Source organism: Vitis vinifera, chromosome 12 (assembly GCF_030704535.1).
Source record: "Vitis vinifera cultivar Pinot Noir 40024 chromosome 12, ASM3070453v1".
Taxonomy (NCBI): Eukaryota; Viridiplantae; Streptophyta; class Magnoliopsida; order Vitales; family Vitaceae; genus Vitis; species Vitis vinifera.
Window position 1 is genome coordinate 24,014,401 of NC_081816.1, and position 20,527 is coordinate 24,034,927.

General features: G+C 39.2%; 1 protein-coding gene across 4 annotated transcripts; it reads right to left on the reverse strand.

Moving 5' to 3' along the window:
- Positions 1-1,861: 1,861 nt before the first annotated feature.
- On the reverse strand, positions 1,862-17,485 carry LOC100257533 (uncharacterized). 4 transcript variants are annotated; one of them, XM_059741002.1, is made up of 10 exons: positions 17,260-17,482; positions 15,146-15,189; positions 14,919-14,987; positions 13,597-13,669; positions 13,381-13,509; positions 6,697-6,779; positions 6,519-6,594; positions 3,762-3,944; positions 3,081-3,209; positions 1,862-2,214 (listed from the first exon to the last, which is right to left on the reverse strand). In XM_059741002.1, the coding sequence occupies exons 4-10, from the start codon at positions 13,615-13,617 to the stop codon at positions 2,053-2,055; spliced, it is 783 nt and encodes a 260-aa protein (XP_059596985.1). In that variant the 5' UTR covers positions 13,618-13,669; positions 14,919-14,987; positions 15,146-15,189; positions 17,260-17,482; the 3' UTR covers positions 1,862-2,052. The 4 variants fall into 4 exon arrangements, with proteins under 4 accessions (XP_059596985.1, XP_059596984.1, XP_059596987.1 ...); XM_059741001.1 differs by lacking the exon at positions 13,597-13,669; XM_059741004.1 differs by lacking the exons at positions 15,146-15,189; positions 17,260-17,482 and adding an exon at positions 14,483-14,566.
- Between the last annotated feature and the right edge of the window lie 3,042 nt (positions 17,486-20,527).

Sequence of the window (20,527 nt, forward strand, 5' to 3'; positions counted from 1 at the left end):
TGTAATCTAGCATATACCAGAAGAAAAAAACAGAAAAAGAAAAAATGGAAAGGACACAGCAAAGTGATGTGGCCATATAGACCAAAAGATTGGTTTGTGGTTTCCTTTTATCATTCTATCTCCACCAATCTCCTCCTCCTTGTTTCCCTCTACTTAAATACTCAATTAACCACTACTAAGTACCCTGTACCTCTTCAATTAACATCATTCTATACCAAGTTGAGTGTGTGCCCCATTACATAACAAGTATTTTAATCTAAATTGTCTCTTTCTAAGAGGTCAAATGGACACCATTTTTAAGTCTCAAAGCCAAAAGTCGATATCAATATAAAATTCAAGTTCCAAATGCAATTGTAAAAAGTTAAGGATCTTTTTTATAATTATTTTTGAGAATAGGTTTGTATTTAAAAAAAAAAAAAATTCAGAAAACAGTTTTTTGTTCTTAAAAACATAAAACATGTTGTTTTCATATAACATCTTTTACTTATTTTCACTTGTTTTTAAAAAAATTATTTTAAAAATAATTATACAAACATGTAAAATTATTAAAAATAAAGTATTAGATATAAAAATTATTTTTAAAACATATTTAAAAATATTAAAAATTGGTTAAAAATATTTCATGTTTTCAAATAGACTTTTACTCTACAAAATATTAGAGAACTGATTTTAAAAAACTGTTCTCAAAAACTATTTTTTCAAAACTATTTGGGAAAATAGTTATCAAACGAGGCCTAAATGTATGGGTCGAGATTTCTTAAATTAGATCTAGGAAATGAATAAAGTTTAGAAAAAACATGTAGTATCGATTTAATATCAAATCAAAATTTAATTTAGGCCATTTAAATATATGACAAAATTTAAACCACTGAATGATGGTAGAAAGAAATAAGATAAAAGTGTAAAGAAAAAAGAGTACATGTCAAGTATAAAGCAATAAAAACATTATGAAGCAATGGGATTGGGAGGCACACCTAACACCCCTAATTGGTGGTGCTTTTTCAATATGATATCGAAAGGGTGCCATTCACTTCCAATCCAAACCCTAAAGTTCTAAGAAATACTAAGAATCAAGGTTAGGTACATTGAACATGAAGGTTTAGAAGATGAGTGGGGGGCATTGTTAGCATAAGAATGACAAAATCTGATGTAAAGGAAGCTCACGGGAGCTCATAAAGAAGTGACCCACATCCTCTATCATAGCACGACTTATCCATTTTATCACAACTTATCCATTTTATCCTGTCTCATATCCTTCGTACTCTGAAGATGTTGTTTGTCTCTCAAGCTTTCAAATAAAGGATGATTAGTGTTATAGGTTGGTTAGATGAATTAGGCCTATTTCACCACCTATACCTCTTTTGATTAAATCATATTCTAATATAAACTCTAGAAAGCATATGATGGATTATGTTACATGGGTTCAGGTGTTGGTGTGGGTCAAATCATGTTCTATAGATTCGGATGAATGTATGTGTCTTGGTGTTTAATCATTCATTTGTCAAATCTTAGAATTTAATTACATGAATGACAAAGAAAAATCATTCTTCTCCTTTTAAACAAGATTATCCGATGCAATACAAATCCCACCACACTCATACCTGTGTGGACACCATTGAAGATTCCTTGTGTCATGGACAACAGATTTCATTCTAATTTTTTAAATAGTAATTATTTGCACATGTTTCAACATTGATTTGTTTGCATTCAATTCCAGTAGGCTGACAAGAATAGCATCCCAAAAGATGTGTATGAGCTCGAGACCCTTTGAAAGAGACTTGTCAACAAGAAAAAGCAAGGGCCACCAGCAATTAGATTCTTAAGATGGAAGCAATGGCAACAAGGTTGAGGTGAAGAGAAATAAAAGAACAAGGGCCTTCATAGTAAGAATTGAAAGTGTTGTTAAGATTAAAGCATCTGTTCAGTAAGATAAAATCCTCGGGAACCATGTACTTTTGTGTTCTCTAAACTCTCTCTATGTTGAACTGGTTGGCAATGGGCAGGACTGAAGAAGTAACATACAAATAACATACAGGAAAGGGGTCCCAATCTTTAATCGTCAGTATCAGCGCTTCCTCCCTTGAGATGCAAGTGCTTTTCCCTCTTCTGAAACTCTGTCAATCCTTTCCCGCTTCCAGTCACACCAACCTTGCCGTTTGGATCATCAGGAGACTTGAAGATGCTTTCTCGCTTGCGGCCCGAAAAGAAACCAATCTGGGAATTTAAACACATTACAGATACAAAGAAGAAAAGAAAAAAGGGGTATAAGAGCCATGTAGATCAAAGGTAGGACAAAAGCTAACAGAGTGAAGGAGGTGTGCATGCTCTACTCAAAAAGTATAGGTCTATTAGGCAGTTCTGTATGAGTGGAAGTACTGGAGACACTAATAAACTAGAAATCTCCAGAACTTCTAAAAATTTGTTTTAAAGAAACAGAAAATGAAACACTGAGAAAATATGTTTTGTGGGTGAAAGCGGCCCCAAAACCAAGGGAAGACAATTCCCAAAATCTATCCGTTTCATGCTTCTCAAGCCTTTTATTTCTTTAATCATTTCTCATGTTCATTTTGCTTGACCTTAACAATGCCTCTACTGGCTGTGTCTAAGTTTCTCATTAGACTGGGAGTTTCCCATACATATTTTAAGACAATGGCTCTTTCCATTTCCCATACATTTTTTTGGTTTATGCTTCCCATTTTGGTTTCCCATGTCATTTCCCACTTCTGCTTTTTCATAGGGTGGATATGTTTTTAAAAGTAGCCCACATGTGTGCATGTATTTACCCATCTTTTCTTGGGCGCAGGACAGGAAAGAAAGAGGGGGGAGGCAGGAGACGGGATGGGGGTGAACAGGTAAGAAATTATATCATAGAAGGGTACCATAAAAGGGATGAACCTGAGCATGCAGGAAGCATACAAGGAAAACCCAAATGGAGGGAAAAAGGAGGCCACAAGACAGGAGGCCAAATGCAGGCCTCAGGCCAACCACAAGCTATAAAAAAATAATAATAATAAAAAAATAAAAAATAAAATAAAGCAACAGAAGACAGTTTGCAAATGCAAAAATGGCTCCCAACACACCTTTTTAGCCCTTCCTTTGGTTGTCTGGAACTGCTGCCAAGCATTCTGCCGCTTATTCTGTGTGACTTCAAGTTGCTCAAACCGCATCTTCGACTTAAAAGCATGTATCTTTTTGCGCTTAGCAATTTTCTGCAAATATTATGGTCAACAAGCGTATCATCATAGTTTCTTGACAAGTAAAAGACAACCCATGGACAATGAAACATTCTAGGTGGCCAAATTATTGATTGAGTCATTGTAAACAAACTCATCAAATTGACATAAGAAAAGAAATTAGATATGGTTGGTGGCTGGGGAGTTGGGAGGATGACCTAAAAGAAACACATCATCAATGGAATTAGGACAATGGGTCCTTCCTTATTTTTGCCTAAAGGTACTACTTCAAGAATTGTAAAACCAGAATAGCTTATTCAAAATCATACTTCAGAAGTCTGTCCAGAAGGGAGGCACTCTATATTTTCAGAAGGATGACAAATTTTGGAACCAAAGCACCTATGTTCACAAACAATTTCTATAATTTGGACCAAAGATGTGAAAATATGATTTAAGCTAATTTCTCAATTAAAAAAAAATATAGGATTTCATAATGGCAAGAGAAATGCATCCTATGCAAGGCTTTTAATTTAGCTGTAACTCATTCCAAAAGAAAATGGTGAAAATTTGAATAGTAACTCCACCCACCACATCTTCAGGATCATCAGGTTCTATACGAAGCTTTGCTGGTAAACTTCGTGATTGGAAGTCAGTGGCAGCAGCCTGTGCAATCTTCCTTTTGATTGCCTGTTTTGTAGCTTCTGCTTCCTTCTCCGCTTCCAGCAAAGCGTTTACTTCTTCTTGAATTGGCCTTACATTGCCAGGATCCACCTGGAATTAGCCAATGTTAGTAAATTACCATGCTCCCAATATTTCGTTTGAAAACTAAATACATGAACAATAATCAGGCAAAAAGATGAACCCCATATGCCATAAAAGGATAAAAGAACATGAACAAAATTTGCATAATATCACTATTGACATAATAATAAAATAACAAACTCAAAAGGTGGAATGGCCAGGCAGAATTTGTTTTGCAAACAGATATATTTTCTTAAAAGCAAGAAAGTATGCGTTGCTGTGGTCTGACGACGATCATGGTGGTTCAATTGACAACAATGTTAGTGCAGATGGTAGGATCAATGGAGGAGGAGACTGTGAAGAGGTGGTTATGGTAACAGCAGTGGAAGAAGCGGTGATCAGAGTGGCAGCTAATGTTCTGTCAGCAGTAGTTAGGATCTACACATTTACATAGTATATTCCATGAACTATTATAAACAAGACGAGTTGCATGCTTTGTGTGCGCCAAAAGGAAATTTGAGATGTTATGGTCACATCCTTGGTCACTTTGCACTAACAAGAGGAGATATCTATGGTCCTGTGCCATTACAGCTATGTTAGAAGTACTTTAGTCGGCAAGGGATGATAGGATCTTTGATGAAAACCATGGGTCACTAGATAACCTAACTTCTATTTAGCTAACAGTGAACAAAGATATTGTTGGAATTTCTTTGAGCATCATTCTGAAGTATCGGCCCATTTTCAGTCAGTGGATCCCTCCCCATTCAAGTAAACTTCTGCTTAATTTTGGAACTTTTTAGGGGGCAATCCTTGTCAAATGGGAATAGAAGAACTTTTAATGGTAATAATTAGGCTTGTGTTCTTTCTATCCTAAGTGATTTTGTTACCAAAGCAGAGATCTACATCTGCTGGAGGGTCTAAAAGAGGTCGCTGTTATGGGGGATAACCTTGTCACTAGGGGAAATTCCTTGGCTATCATTTCTTAGGTTACTATAGGGAATAGTGATCTTGCATTCTAATCATTGGATGGGGAGGCTTTAAACCTTTCCCAAGGTTTAAAGGCTTCTTTAAGCCAGGTGCAAAGATCAGAAAATCTGGAGGAGAACATTTTGACAAAATGGTGTATGGAACTCCAAGTTGTGTGAAAAGGAAACTACTAACACCCTTGCATTGTTGAGTGGTGTTTGTTGGGCTTTGTTTTGTTCAGTTTCTTTTGGTTGTTTTGGTAGGTATCAGAAATTGAGGCAATGAATAAGGCTATTCTGGGAAACTGGCTTAGTAGATTTTTTGTTTGAAAGCAAGCATTTTGTGGCAGCTAATTTATGCTCTTTTGGTGTGCAGTGGATGATGCACTCTTCAATTAGGGGTGCTCATTTGAGCAGGCATGGGTAGGAAAGAAGAGAAAAAGGCATAAAAGGCTGCTCCTTTGTGTTTGTTTTGGACCATTTTGGAGGGAGAGAAACAGGAGAGCTTTTGAAAATTAAGAAAAAATGGACCAAGCAATTGAACATTCTTTCTTGTGTATCTTTTTGGAATGGCCAAGAGTGTCTATAGGGGATTGTTCCTTGTCTATGTAGGACTTTGTGGATTGGTTAGGTTCTACGAAGGGAGTGGGTGCTGTTTTTTGTGCCTTCACACTGTTTTTTGGTCTTTTGGCTTCATTGTATACATCATTTATAGAACATACTTAAAACATTTCCTTTCATTGATAATACAATTATTATTTACCTATCAAAAAAAGATTTATTCCTTCAAAAGATTTATTACTGAGAAGGATAATTGCTGAAGAAGAGTGGTCAGATAGTATGAGGGAAGAATTGGAAGAATAGTGGTCCAAGGCAATGAAAGTTTCCTTTGCACTGGGGTTATGGAAATAAATCAGGATTGAGCTCAGGGGCAGTGCTCACTGACAGGTTCAAGGTGGAACATGGGCCGCAGATTGATTACAGTTGGTAAGGATGTTAGAGTAGCTGAATATTGGAAATTGAGAGGTTGGTTAGACAGTGAATCTGAGATTTATTTTTAAAATTTTCAGGATTAGGATCTAGACAATCTTTCAGTAGCCTTTCTTAATCAAATTTAGCTTGTGAATGCATGTACAAATAGACAGGATGACTTCTTATGGATTTTTTTAAAGGCTTCTTCTTATGGATGCTGACTTCAGAAAAGAATTTCTTGGTTAAGTCTTTCTATAAGGAGACAATCAAGGAGGTACTGATGAATCCAGCCAAAGATACCTGGGTTCCTACAGAGGGGGGATGCTCTGCGCAGGCAGCAGCTAAGGTTGGAGAATTCACCATTAACCAGCTAGTTAGAAAAGGGTGAATTACCCCAAAAGAGTGTTGTCCACATTTGTCAAACGACAACACCATGGATCATAATGTTGCTTCACTACCCAGTGGCTCATTACCTGTGCTCTATATTTCTTTCTATTTTTTAAGTGGATTATCCCATAAACCTACAAACAAGCATTGGTGGTTCACCGAGAGATGGGGGAGAAAGATGTTGAGTAAAGCCCCTGATGAGCATTGTTTGAGGGTTGCAAAAATATCTCAGTAGAAATAAATCTTCAACAATACAAGAGAATAATGAGAGAAATCATACCTCTTCTTTATTCCCCCATCCATCATAGGAAACATAATACCCATCTGGGGTCAAGGAATCGATTGTTGCTTCATACCTGAGGAATCAACTAATCAAAACAGACAATAAAAAATAGATAAAACAAATGAAAAAATAATCAGAATTTGATTAGAAGTTTAGATGTCTTTATTTTACTCACCATTCCCCATCTTCACTCCAAACTGCTTGAACTTTTGTGCCAATAGGGAATTTTCCGTAATGATCAGAGTTGTTTCCTGGCTCCTATTTGTAAACAATAAAATAAAAAAAAATGAGTGAGTGAGAGAGAGAGAGAGAGTATTTATTATATATTATATATATGAAATATGTAAATTTTTTTATTAGTTTATCAAAATTTCTATACAATTGCATGACTTGGAATAAGTAGTTTGACAAATGTAGTACATTTTTTTTTTTTTTTGATAGGTAAAAGGTATTCTATAAAAAAAGAGACACCAAGAAGGCGACTCAAGAAATACAAACCTATACACCCTCCATCAAGAAAAAGCTAAGAGAACATAAAGTCCCAACATACAATCCTAATTAGCGCCCATCCAATCAATAAAATTAGCTATAGTTAAGGGGCAATCAATTATAAACAATTTTGTTTCAGCCCAAAGAGAAAAAATAAAGGAGTATTTCAGTCTTTGAATTGACACCATATCATCCTTGAAAGCCAAACAATTCCTCGCCTTCCAAACCGTCCAAAAAATATGCAGAGGAGCCGCTCTCCACACCTTCTTACGCTTTTTGCCCACAAAAGAACCATGCCAGCTTAGAAGGGTTTCCTTAACAGAACAAGGCAACACCCAAGATACCCCCAAAATAGTAAAAAGAAGATCCCATAAGACCCTTGTTCTTGAACAATGAAGAAGGAGATGGTCTATGGTCTCCTCATTCTCAAGACACAAAAAACATCTATTTGCCAAAGCCCATCCTCTTTTCTGAATCTTGTCCAAGGTTAGTGCTTTGCCCCATGTAGCCTCCCATGCAAAAAAACTAATCTTAGGCTGCACATTCGCACTCCAAATAAGGCTTGAAGGAAACCGAGCCGAACTCCCCGCCTCAATAGCCAAGTATAAAGATTTAACCGAGAATTTCCCACTCTTAGTTTCAGTCCAGGATACCCTGTCCTCCACATCCTCAATAACTCTGCTATGATGTAACCGCTCCATAAAACTTGACGCTTCCTCTACCTCCCAATCATTGAAAGCTCTTACAAAGCTAGGATTCCATCCCCCCCAACCCCCCTCCGCCAAAGAATCCCAAACATTTGCCACGCTTTCTTCCTTATCATTAGTCAAAGCAAATAGAGACGGGAAGGACGAACACAAAGGAGAATCCCCACACCATTTATCCCTCCAAAACCTCACCCTCCTTCCATTACCAACAATGAAGACCATCCTATTGCTCACTAATTCCCAGTTCATCCGTATCCCTTTCCACAACCCCAAGCCATGAGCCTCTCTCACTTCCCGAGTGGACCAACCCCCTCTCTCTTCTCCATATTTCCCTCTAATCACTTGATTCCATAAAGCTTCTCTTTCATTAGCGAACCGCCAATTCCATTTAGCAAGAAGAGCCTTGTTGAGAATTGATAGGTTTTTTACCCCTAAGCCCCCTTTCTTCTTGCTTAAGCACACCACTTCCCATCTTACAAGATGAGGCTTTCGCTCCAAATTCCCCCCACCCCAAAGGAAATCCCTTTGAATCTTTTCTAGTCTCCGTCTGACTACACTCGGTAAACACAACAAAGACATAAGATAGATTGGTAAGTTCGATAACGTGCTTCGAATTAAAGTTGCCCTCCCTCCCTTGGATAAGTATTGTCTCTTCCACATTCCTAGCCTTTTACGAAATCGATCCTCCACTCCATCCCAAACTGATGTTGATTTGAATGAAGCCCCCAAGGGCATCCCCAAATATGTGGACGGCAAGCTACCCACTTTGCAACCAAACTCCCAAGCGAGGTCATCCATATTCTCTACCCTTCCGATTGGAATGATTTCACTTTTGTCCAAATTAATCCTCAACCCCGAAGCGGCCTCAAACCACATAAGCAACCAACTAAGATGAGTCAAGTGGTCTTGAGACGGCTTACAAAATACCAAAGTATCATCGGCGAACAATAAATGGGATATAAGAGCCCCTTCTTCACTCCTCCCCTTGACCCTACACCCCGATAAATAGCCTCCCTCTACAGCCCTTTGGAGAAAAGCACTAAAGACCTCCATTGCTATGACAAATAAATAAGGGGAAAGGGGATCACCCTGCCTCAATCCCTTTGAGCTCTGGAAAAATCCTGTAGGGGTTCCATTGACCAACACAGAAAAACTTGCAGTGGAGATGCACCATTTTATCCACCTGATCCATTTCTCCCCAAAACCCATTTTCTGCATAACTGTAAGAATAAATGTCCAATCCACATTATCATAGGCCTTCTCTATGTCCAACTTGCACAAGATGGCACTCTCATTGTTTTTCAAAGTCGAATCAATGGCTTCATTGGCTATCAACACTGCATCTAGGATTTGTCTTCCTTCCACAAACGCCCCTTGGGCCTTGGAAATCACCTTTCCCACCACCTTTTTTAGCCTATTGGCTAAGACCTTGGCCAACCACTTATACAAGCTTCCCACCAAGCTTATAGGCCTAAAATCCCCCAAATCTTCAGCTCCCACTTTTTTTGGAATTAAGACCAAAAAAGTTGCATTTAGGCTCTTAACAAACTTTCCATTTTCATAGAATTCCTTGAAAAAACACAACACATCCGCCTTCACGAACTCCCAAGCAAATTGCCAGAAAGCCATAGAAAGTCCATCTGGCCCCGGAGCTTTATCCCCATTACAACTCAACAATGCATTGAACACCTCCTCTTCCGTGAACGGGCCCTCCAAAGTGTTAGCATCCAACTGATCCAAAGTCTCTAACTGCAGCCCGGATATAGAAGGACGCCAATCCCCCGAACTGGACAGCATTACCTTAAAAGCATTGCCAATCCCTTCCCTAATCTCATTCTCCTCTACCAGGCTCCATTAATCTTGATTCTGTCCACGTTATTCCTCCTCCTGTGGGCATTAGCCATTTTGTGGAAGTAACCCGTATTTCTATCCCCCTCTCTCAGCCACACTTCCCTAGATTTTTGCCTCCAACTGATTTCTTCAAGTAAAACCCATTTTTTATAGTCTTCCCTCGCTTCTTTCCTAGCTTCCAGCTCTTCCAAGTTCAGTCTGCTAACTTTCTCCCTTGCATCCCAGATCTGTACCTGTTCCAAAGCAGCATTTTTTCTGAGCTCAATCCTGCCAAATGAGTCTCTATTCCACTCCTTCAGCTTAACCTTCAGAACTTTTATTTTTTCAGCCATCATAAAGCTTGCTGATCCATTGAAACTAACCCCCTCCCACCAAGACTTCATCAGCTCCTTAATACCTTCCACTTTCAACCACATGGTTTCAAATCTAAAAGGGGAAGGGCCTCTTCTCCCACCCCCTACATCCAGCAGAATGGGGAAGTGATCAGAGACTGGCCTTGGAAGGACACACTGCCTCACGTCACCAAAGTGGTTGTCCCAGCCCTCATTGAACAAGAACCTATCCAGCCTTGAAAATGTCTGATTATTCACCCCTCCGTTCCACGTAAAAGGGCCCCCGACTAACGGCACATCCTTTAACTCTAAGTCTTCAATGATTTCTAAGAACCTTCTCATGTTCGAATTCATTCTCCCCCCTCTGTTGCGCTCTTCAGGACTTAGGATGGCGTTAAAATCCCCTGCAGCACACCATGGCCCATCCCAGATCCCCTTAATGGCCCCCAACTCCTCCCAAAAACTCTCCCTTTCTCTCCTCAATGTTGGGCCATATACCCCTGTGACCATCCACATGAATCCGTCCTCATTGTTCTTGAAGATACAGGAAATGGAAAACACCCCTCTTTGAATATCAACCAAATCCAATACCCTGTTGTCCCAAAACACCACTATACCACCAGCTGCCCCTCTTGAGTCCACTGCCCCCCATTCAAGATATCTTCCCACCCCCAGGCTCCTGATAATCCCCTTTGACATGTCTTGAATCTTAGTTTCCTGAAGGCAAACCAGGTCCACCTTCTGCTTCTTTATCAATGCTTTTATAACCTTCCTCTTGTCACAATTATTGGCCCCTCTTACATTCCAAGTGAGCATCCGGAACCTCATTTAGACCTGCACGTGTTTTCCCCTTCTTCTCCTCCTCCTTCTCCAATATAGTTCACTGTCCATTCCAATTTCCTCAATTCTCTTTCAAATTTTGAAGACTTCAGCTTTTTCCTTTTTCTACCATCCACTTGTCCTTTCTGAATCCTCCTTTCTTTCATTCTTTTTAGTAATAACAGGATTTCCCCTTCAAATCCCTCCGTCGGCATTCCAATATAGCGGCTAAACTTAGCCAAACTGCTGGATTGCCAACAAGGTTCCTCTTCTTTTTCCCTCTCCTCCATATCCTCATGAATGGTCCTATCCGTTACCCCCTCTGATTTCTCTCCGAAGACCCCGGCTTCCATTGCCGTAATTTCCAATACCTCGGCCTCCCTCCCATCCGCCCATATCATTCTTAAAGGACCCATAACTTCTCCCCCAACTTCATCCGAGCTACTACTGTGATTTATTACCCCAGCCATGGCTACGCTTTCCCCGCGTCGAACAGAAGGAGTAGAAGAAAGAGTTTTTTCCCGCTTCCCCAACAAAGACAAAGAACGATAAAATTGATCTGAGTACCTGGACGCCTCCTCCCGCAAGGCTTCGTTGGTGAACTCTGTGATATTGATGGCCGGTGATCGCGACCCCATCTGAGAGGCTATCATTTCCCCCTCAAGCTCTCCACTGCCGCCCATTTCCCTGTCGGGAGCCCTAGCCTCTCTGGATCGGGCCAACTCCGTCTCAGTTTCTTTATAGAGTGAAGACATGGGCCGGCCCATTCCCATTAAGTCATCTTGGCCTTCAGTCACTTGGCCCTTCCCTGCGGGCCTTTGCCCCAAGTCCACCCCCATTTGCCGGCCCAGCGAAAAGCTATTCCCAGGCCCGCGAACAGTTTTCTTCCCCCACGCTATTTGCTGGCCATCTGAGGACCCGACACCATCTGCTGCTTTGTCCGACATCGCTGCAGAGATCGCGGCTGCCTTGCTGCATCCCCCTTCACCACTTTCACACGGCACGTCCACTTTTGCAGGTTCTCCATGCGTCCGTACCTTCATCATTTTGAAGCCAGCGCGTGAGTCTCCTTCTCCTTCATCCCTAACCTCTCGCTCGTTGCCCTTCTCGTTTTTGGTCGCCGGAATCACTGCCGTCAACCCTGGTTTCACCTCCCACCATAGCTGTATTGAATAACAGATGGACCCGACAGCCACTTGCAGTGAGCTCGGCCACTCTAAGCCTTCCGATCTCACTAGTAGTCTGGCCCATTTCAATTCCTTAAATTTTGCAGTGTCTTCGTCCACTGCGATGAACCCCCCACAAGCGTCACCGATTTTTCTGAGAATCTCCTGACTCCAAAAATGCAATGGCATTCCCACAACTCTTACCCAAATACTCTTATCCCTCTCGCCATTATGAGAACACCCCACCTTTGGGTCCCACCTTTCCAAGTTCAAGAATGATTCCTTAAACCACCGGTGTCCTCTTAACAACACCTTTTCTGCCTCTTCTTTAGTCTCAAATTCTATTAGCAACAGAGAGTCTCCCAACCTCGAAAACTTCACCACTCCTTTAGTATTCCACACCGATCTCCCCCAGCTTTCGAAAGCTTGCACATCTGGTTCCAACATTGAGGGTTGTCCCCATCTTCCCACCAGACACCGTCCCAGAAAATTCCTTTCATTTGACACTTCATCCTCCCCTAGTTGAATCCACACTGCCTCTCCTAGCTTTTTCCCTCTTACATTCACCGCTTCAGCATAGGATTTTTTGTCTTTCCTCACAGATTCCCCATTTGTACACCCTTTCCCATAAAATGCAGCAGTTCCTTTGGACTTCTCCCAAGACGCAACTCCAAGAAAGCGAAGTTTTTCGGCCAACAAGACCCACCCTCCCAATACACCTTTTCCTTCTGGAAACACTAAACAAAATCTCTTTAACTCCGAGTCAACCACAGAGCATAAAATATACCTACCAGCCTCGTTTGCTCGGATCTCCAACTTATACCTTCTTCCTCCATCTTCCCAACTTTTAACATGACCTTGCATAAACACACCCCTGCAACAAGCCTCCACTCCTTCCAATAAGCAACACAAGCTGAGGCTTCCAAATCTAATCCATGAGGTAAAACCTCTGCTTCTTTCAACAATAACACCCTTAATTCTCTCCCCAGCCACCTCCGCCGTGATTTCATAAGACTTTGATTCTACAGCAAACCAACAGCTGCCTCCTCTCTTAGCAGGCATTTTTTTCAGATACAGACCCTTCCAGAAAAATGATTGTAGCCTTGACAAATGTAGTACATAATTATATTATATATACTACTAGTACTAATCTCTAATGAAGTGTTTTCTTCCTGGTTTTTTTATTTAAACAATACTTCTATTCTGGCATGTCCATGGTGGGTTGGACCAATGTACATCCATATGGTACAGAAAATATTATTTTAAAACTCTAGATCTGTGGAGATTGTCCAACACATGTTCACTTGTCTAGCAGTTATGTCCAAAGCTGAATCCGCAGCTTGCCAGAGTGAATTTCTCTCTCTTTTACCACTCAAAATTAAATACTGCCTCTACAAAAATCTAAAGATCTTACATGCAAGGCAAACAAACATTAAAGAGGTAATAACAATGGCACATTAAGCATGGATAAAGGATACTTTAAAAACAGATTTACCATTAAATGCTCAGAGCTTCCCCCAGACTGGTGTTGAATGGGAGATGCATCAGCATTTGTCCCAAATGCTGGTAGAGATATCTCACTTTGCTTTGCAGTTGCCAAGAGTTCTTCCGTTAACACAATCACCTGCAGTCTCACATACTTTAGCCCAAGTCTAGATAGTAAATACAATTATATACATCATAAAGGCTAAATTATCGTTGAATTTCGAACTTCTAATCTCAGTGTGAACATCTGAAATCAGGGGGAGAGAGAAGCAGGCTGGCCATCACGACACATAGCACACCTGCACAGGAACCAAGATACAAATGATGGGCATCGTGATAATACTTCTAATTTTCACATGCAGATTTAAGTATTATTTTCTAAATTGTCCACAGACCTACCATTTCCAGAGTTTATGATTTTAGATGCCCTTGAAATATCAATATTACCATCCCCATCCATATATCCAATATCTAGAATAGTTGTAGATATTAGAAGATCAATATTGAAATGTCAGAGTATCTACCGATGTCATAATTTCTGTCCATGTATAAGCAATTTCCAGATGATGGAGACACTAATGATATTTTTTTGATTGGAGACACTAATGATATTACAGATATGCTTAACAACATACAACAGATATAGCAATATCAGTGATTATTTAGAAACTCAAGCAACCTCTCATATTTAAATGCAACTCAACACATACTTAAAAATATTAGTTGAACTCCAACAATGAGAACTCGATATTACACAAGGCTTCTTTCTAACACTTTGATATATTGACCCTGCACTTGAGCATCCAGTGGCATTCATCACTTGAATTATTTTTTGACAGATAATTCATCACTTGAATTATTTTAACAGCTAACTGCAACATATCACACTTACCTTGTTTAATAATGCATGTTTTTAATATTTACATATTTTTAACAATTAGATTGCTTCTTCAAAAGCTTTCATCTTGATATTTTATTGCTAACTCTCTTCTAAAATAAAAATAAAAATCTTGCACCAGTAGCCCCACCTATATGTTTTTAATTTTTAAGCCTTGAAACATACCCTGAAATCAATATTTTAAACTCTTTTCTTACATGAAGGCCATCCTCACCTTTTCAACCAAAAATCACAACAATCCTCCACAGAAATTTTCTCAGCCATTAACGCTGCTTCTTTTTGAGCAACAAAATGAGTCCTTAAAAGAAAGATAAAAAATAGACATAAAATAAAGAAATATAATTGTAGTGGAAAACAACCAAATAATCACATCTATGAAAAGTCCTCTATCTTGTCTCAAAATAAAAACTCAGACTGTAAATTTTGATGAGAAAATCTAGGAGATGAACATTATGAGAAATCAAACAAAGAAAGATTAAAAGAGAGAGAGAGAGAGAGAGAGAGAGAGAGAGAGAGAGAGAGAGCAGATGTAAAGAGAACAAATATGGATAAGAATCACCTCTTGGAGCTCCTTCTCCATGTCTGAAGAAAGATTCAGAAAAAAAAATGATAAACAGATGTAAAGGAGAAGAAATATGGATAAAAATCACCTCTTCAAGCTCCTTTTCCATGTCCACATATTCAGAGTTCCCTGGGTCATCAACCAAAAGCTTTCTGACCTGATACATAAGTGGGATGGAGTCATTTAAGATAAAAAACATTTAGACAACAGTATTGCAATAATTTACACACACCAAAATCAACAGAGAAAATGTACTTAAGATTAAGATGTGTGTGTTTATAGTCATAGGATTAATTGTTTGTTGAGAATTTTCACCTTTTTTGGCACTCTAAGTATCCCATGTTTAGTCCACCTATTTCCTAAGAACAAAGCAACTAATCAATACACCAAAGCGCACACAAAGAACTATAAGCAGATCTGTACAACCTTATATCCTCATCCAATATAAATACAAAGAATTCAGTCTTCCCTGCTTCCGAATTACATACATCTTCTTAAGACAAGTTTGGATAGAAAGGAAAACGGATTCTTCAAAATTGTGGAGTCATCAATCTTGATGGTGAAAAATCAGTTTATAAAAGGTCTATTCTTGTGATCAAAACATGTATTGTTAGATGTTAACCTGTCCTCTGTAGATTTTGTAGATAGTCTAGGGTCATGTTAAATCAGTTATTCCATGGTGCACCAAGTATACACCAGTGTACTTGGATTTTATCCCCTTTTTAGTCGGCACTTTTATTGATAAATATGTTTATTTCCCTATTAAAGATATTAAATTAATAAACAAGACAAGTGTGTGTAGAACAAAACACCTCCCCCACCCCAACTCCAACAAAAAAAAAAGAAAAAGTAAACAGCTCATAGATTTCATTCGCAGAAGAAAGAAAAAAAGGTGGTTAAATGGTCATCATAACCACAAGTAATAACTCTAGTTTTCTCATCCTTCGAGCCATATAAAATCTCAAGTACTATTCAGATTCATCCAATCAGGATAGGTGGCTTAATTATCAACTTAATTAGATGCCTTAGCAATACTGTGGTAGGCACTGACCAATTATTTCAGCCGCAAACCCAAACTCATTTTTCTACCAACTCATGTAGCATTTAATATAAACTCTAAGTTTTGGAACAGTGATTTGACCCTGCTAAATGAGTTAATAAATATCGCCAATAACTTAAAGTTTTGCATCCAAAAAAGAGGAAAACACATGCAGAAACAAAGCACACACATCAAATGCATACTTTCTTGGGAGGGAAAAAAAACACTAACAAATTGTTTCCACTTCCAGAGGAATCTTGCAGGAAGTATTCCCTCACTATTCTGTTTCATTCCTGATTATTGATAAGGATGACTTCTTTCACTAATGTTATTCATCAATACTTCCTTTAAAATCCCGCATATCTCCAACTTAAAAGACTCGCCCAACCCAACCCTTTAAAACCATGAATACCTTTTCTCCTTCCTCAATGAGACCCCAAAAGGATTAGACTAACCTTCAATGTCAAAGGTCATGGAGTAAAGTTGATCAATTTCTGCTCCACCATAGAATCCACAGACCCTTGTGAGATCATCAAGCACCCCCAAGGAAAATGCCCAAGTCATTGCTTCTCCCAGTCATGGGTTCTGCTTCGGTTATTATGTCATTGTAAAACTCCCTGTCTTGGAGCTTCATCAAACCTTTTAAATGCTTTAACGATTGGTCATGCCTCTCTTTTGTTTCATTTTTCATTCCACGATATTAGAGTATTAAGTATCTCACTCCAATTTGCAGAGAAGACTGCTAATTTTTTAACGGTAAATGTTGCACACATGTATTGCACCAAAAGCATAGAGAAAACATCAATTGACAATTCAATTTTCGTGGAAAATCCAATAATGCTCAAAGTTAGTTAATTAGTTTGTTTAAAACCAAATGAATTTTTTGACGCAAACTAATTTAAGAGAGAGAAAAAAAGTAAGAAAGGATCCCCTTTTCCCTTTTCTCCCTCCATCAAAACTCCCTTCACCTCCCCCCAGGCGAAAAAAAACACAAAAAAAAAACCTTTTTTATGTTCGTTTCCCCTCGTTTCACAGGAACCAAGCAGAATTTCAACAAACAGGTATTTAAATAAACCCTAATTCAGTAAATTCCAACAAAACACACCCAAATCAAACCCAAACCAAAAACAAAAAAAAAACCCCGAATTGAAGCAGTATCAGAAAAAAACTGAACCCCCATCCCGTTTGGTTGCCGAGAAACAACAGGAAAAGAATAGAAAAGGCAAAACTCAGAAACCCCCAATCGGGCTCTTCCAAGTTTGTTTTTTATTTCTCTTTTCCGCCGTTTCTAATTTCCATCACAATTTTCACAGAAACCAAACATAGCACAGAACTCAAAAACCAAAAATTCACTCAATATTACAAATTAAGGAAAAAAAAAAAAAAAAACCTGTTGAAGCTGATCCTTGTAAGTGGAGAGATTGGAGGCGAGTTCATCGATGCTTAGCTCTTCTCCGCCTTGCATATTTCTCCTTTCAAAGACTGATTTTGGTGTTGTGATTACTTGAAAAGAAGAGAGAGAGCGCAAAAGAATTGATATGTGGATTGAATCCTGACAGTTCACAAGAGAGACGAACTCATCAAAACCCTGCCCGTCTCAAACTGAACGTCTTTTATGTGTTTTTTTTTTTTTTTTTCGGGTATTAGGCCCATTTTTATGGCTGGGCCCACTAACAGCAGCCCATCAAGATAAAACGGCCTGTCTCGGATGTGAATTTTTTTTTTTTAATACTTAGGATATGTTTATTAGGCTGCAAATTGGGCAGTTGGGTTGAGTTGATGACTAATTCGAACCGATTCGAATTAAGAAATAATCAATACAATTCTAATCCAATCTTATTTTTCTAAGCTAATATTAAGTTTAAACTCAAGTGGATCGGGTTGTATAATTTAAAATTTATTTATGATATTATTTTAATGTATTTATATGAAATTTTAAATAATAAATAGGACAATTTTATTTTTTTTTAAAAGAATAAATATAAATTTATATATTTTCTAAAAATAATGAAAAACATATGATATAATATAATTTGATCTTTTTTTTTCTTAAAAATAGAAAAGGAAAATAAATATTATTGGTAAAATAAGATGTATTATAAATATTATAAAAATATTAAATTAAGTTCGGATTGGGCTCAGGTTGTTTGAACCTTACCTTAAGCCCAACCCAAATTGAAATTGGGTTGAAAAAACCTAATCCAAGCTCAACCTGAATATTGAAAATGATTGCCCAAGCTAGCCCAAATGTCAGGTTGGTTTCAAGTTGGATGGGGTTAGCCCACCTAAGTTGCATTCTACCTGATACAATACGATATTGGATAAGAAATAGGATAATATAGCCCATTGTTCGTCCAATCAATATATTTTTTCATGTTTGATTAATAATGGAATAGAATAAGTTATCTTATTACTTATTTCATGGATAATATAATCTACATTAAAGTATCATGTTCATTAGATTTAATATTTAAAAATATCATATCCCATTGAAAATCATATCTTAGAATATATATTTTCCATACAATTATATATGATATCTTATGATATACGTATCTTATTGTATTCTAACCCATCAACCAAACTTAGCATTTATGGATATGAATGATGAAACTAATGGGAGAATCTATCGGCAGAAAAGAAAACAAGCAAGAAGAAAGGGATTTGGGGAAACCTGCGTTGAAGAGATCGTATGCAGAAGTGGTGAAGAGACCGAGAGGTAGTGATAGAAACTCAGTCAGAGTGGAAGTACGAAGAGAGGAAACCCACAGAAACTTACGGAAATTGGAACATTGTATTGTTGGGAGTTGGAACCCTAGGTCAGTTGGAGGAGAGGATTTGGATAAGCTGGGGAGGTTATTGGCAAATTCTTGGGGGTTAAAAGGAAAATTAGTGCTGGCAAGATTGGAGAAGAATAGGGTTTTGTTGGAGTTTGAATTTTTGGATGAAGCCAAACGCGTTCTCTCTTTAAGGAAGCGTTCGATGGGAGGGCTCCATTTGGGACTGGAGCACTAGAGCCCTAGGACCGGCTATCGAGAAGGGGAGGAGATAAGAAATGAAGCCTAGGTTAAAATTGTTGGGCTCCCAATTTCGTTGTGGGACCCAACCATTTTGAGAAAAGTGGGGGAAGAGTGTGGTGGCTTCATTGCAATCGACCCTCAGACGGAGAAGTTGGAGGAGCTTCAATGGGCTCGGATCTTGGTAAAGACGAATGGAGAATCCTTGCCGAGTGTGCTGGAGATTGGAGTTGAAGAGGACGTTTACTCCCTTGGACTTCGGTGGGAGCTCAAACCGTCTTTGAGGAAGGCCATGGTGGACAGTCGTGAAACGACCTGACGAAAAAAGTGGTGAGGTTAGGGGTGATGACTCCTCACGCGCTGGTTCGCGCGTAGAGGAAGAGTCAAGAACTGCGCGGCTTGAGGCGTTGTTTCTGCCAGTTGATGGGATGGGTGTGCAGAAGAGTGGGTTGGGCCAAGAGGTGACCGCAAACTGGGCCTAAGGATCGACGACTCGGGCCTCCTTTGATGCATTGGTGTTTGGGCCTCCATCGTCAAGCCCGATCATAGGCTCAAAAGAATTGAAGAGGGTTGGTGGGCCTTCCATGCAATGTCCTTCAAATGGCCTAAAGCTAAAAGGAGCTACGGCTGACGCTACTGGGGCAAAGGCTGGGTCGTCGACCAAGTGGTGGGCTGCAGATGTGAACAGCCCAACGCCAATTGGGCTAGTTGATTTGGATGGGGTCAGCCCAAATAAGTCCACGACCCAGGCCTTAGACAGAGGCCCTCAGGAGAAGGCCTGGCTTCTGGATTGCAAAATAACCAGAAGAAAGTGTTTCTCAGTGGCAGAGCCTCTCGTTTCCTAAGAAACAGAGAATCTGAGGAAGCAACAATCGAAAGTTATTCACTCAAAGATAGACAGGGCTCTTGTTGAGGAAGCCTTGAGGTATGGGTCTGTTCTAAATACGGCGGAAAATAGGGTCTATAGGTCTTCTCATCTTACTTCTTTTCCTTTTGATCGGGCTCCGAATGGGGAGCATTACGATCATTTTGGGGCTTTAGGGGAGGAAATCTGGATGGAGAATCAAATGCGATTAACAGCTGATGATGGGCCCGAAGAAGAGGGCAATGGTTGTTGGGACTTGGTATAAATTAATAGCGTCAATAACAAGGTTAAGGGTGGGGAGTGGGATTCAGCTATGTCCGAGCCTCAAGATTTTAGAAACGAGAAGGAGTTTAGATGGGAGGAAAGTATTCTGGCAAAGTTCAGCCACTTTTTAGGTTTCTCGACAGAGGGTTTGGAAAAAGAAATTCTGAGTTTTTTTTTATCAAAATTAGAAAGAGACGGGAGAGGATTCATAGCAAAGAGTTGGTGGAAAAGTCAAAATTCGAAAGGGAGTTAAAGAGGTTGGAGTGCTCAGTCAATTATGGGGGAAGGAATAAGTAGAAAGGCCCTTCACTGGGCAAAAGGAGTCAGATTGTAGTAGCCCAATGAAGCTAAAGTTGTTAAGTTGGAATGTGAGGGGAGCAAATGATAGCTCCAAAAGGAAAATTATCAAGACTTTCATAATGAACCAAAAGGTTGATTTACTTTGTATTCAAGAGACAAAAATTCAACCAATGTCAGAGGGTATGGTGAGAAGCTTAGGCTCGAGGAGATTC

Excerpts from the sequence above, each read along its gene's own strand:
- LOC100257533 (XM_002269482.5), bottom strand. The coding sequence starts at position 17,334 with ATGCAAGGCGGAGAAGAGCTAAGCATCGATGAACTCGCCTCCAATCTC. Across the intron at positions 14,988-17,259 it reads ACAAGGATCAGCTTCAACAG|GTCAGAAAGCTTTTGGTTGA; the intron begins GTTTTTTTTTTT and ends CTTATGTATCAG. Across the intron at positions 2,215-3,080 it reads CCAAAGGAAGGGCTAAAAAG|ATTGGTTTCTTTTCGGGCCG; the intron begins GTGTGTTGGGAG and ends TTAAATTCCCAG.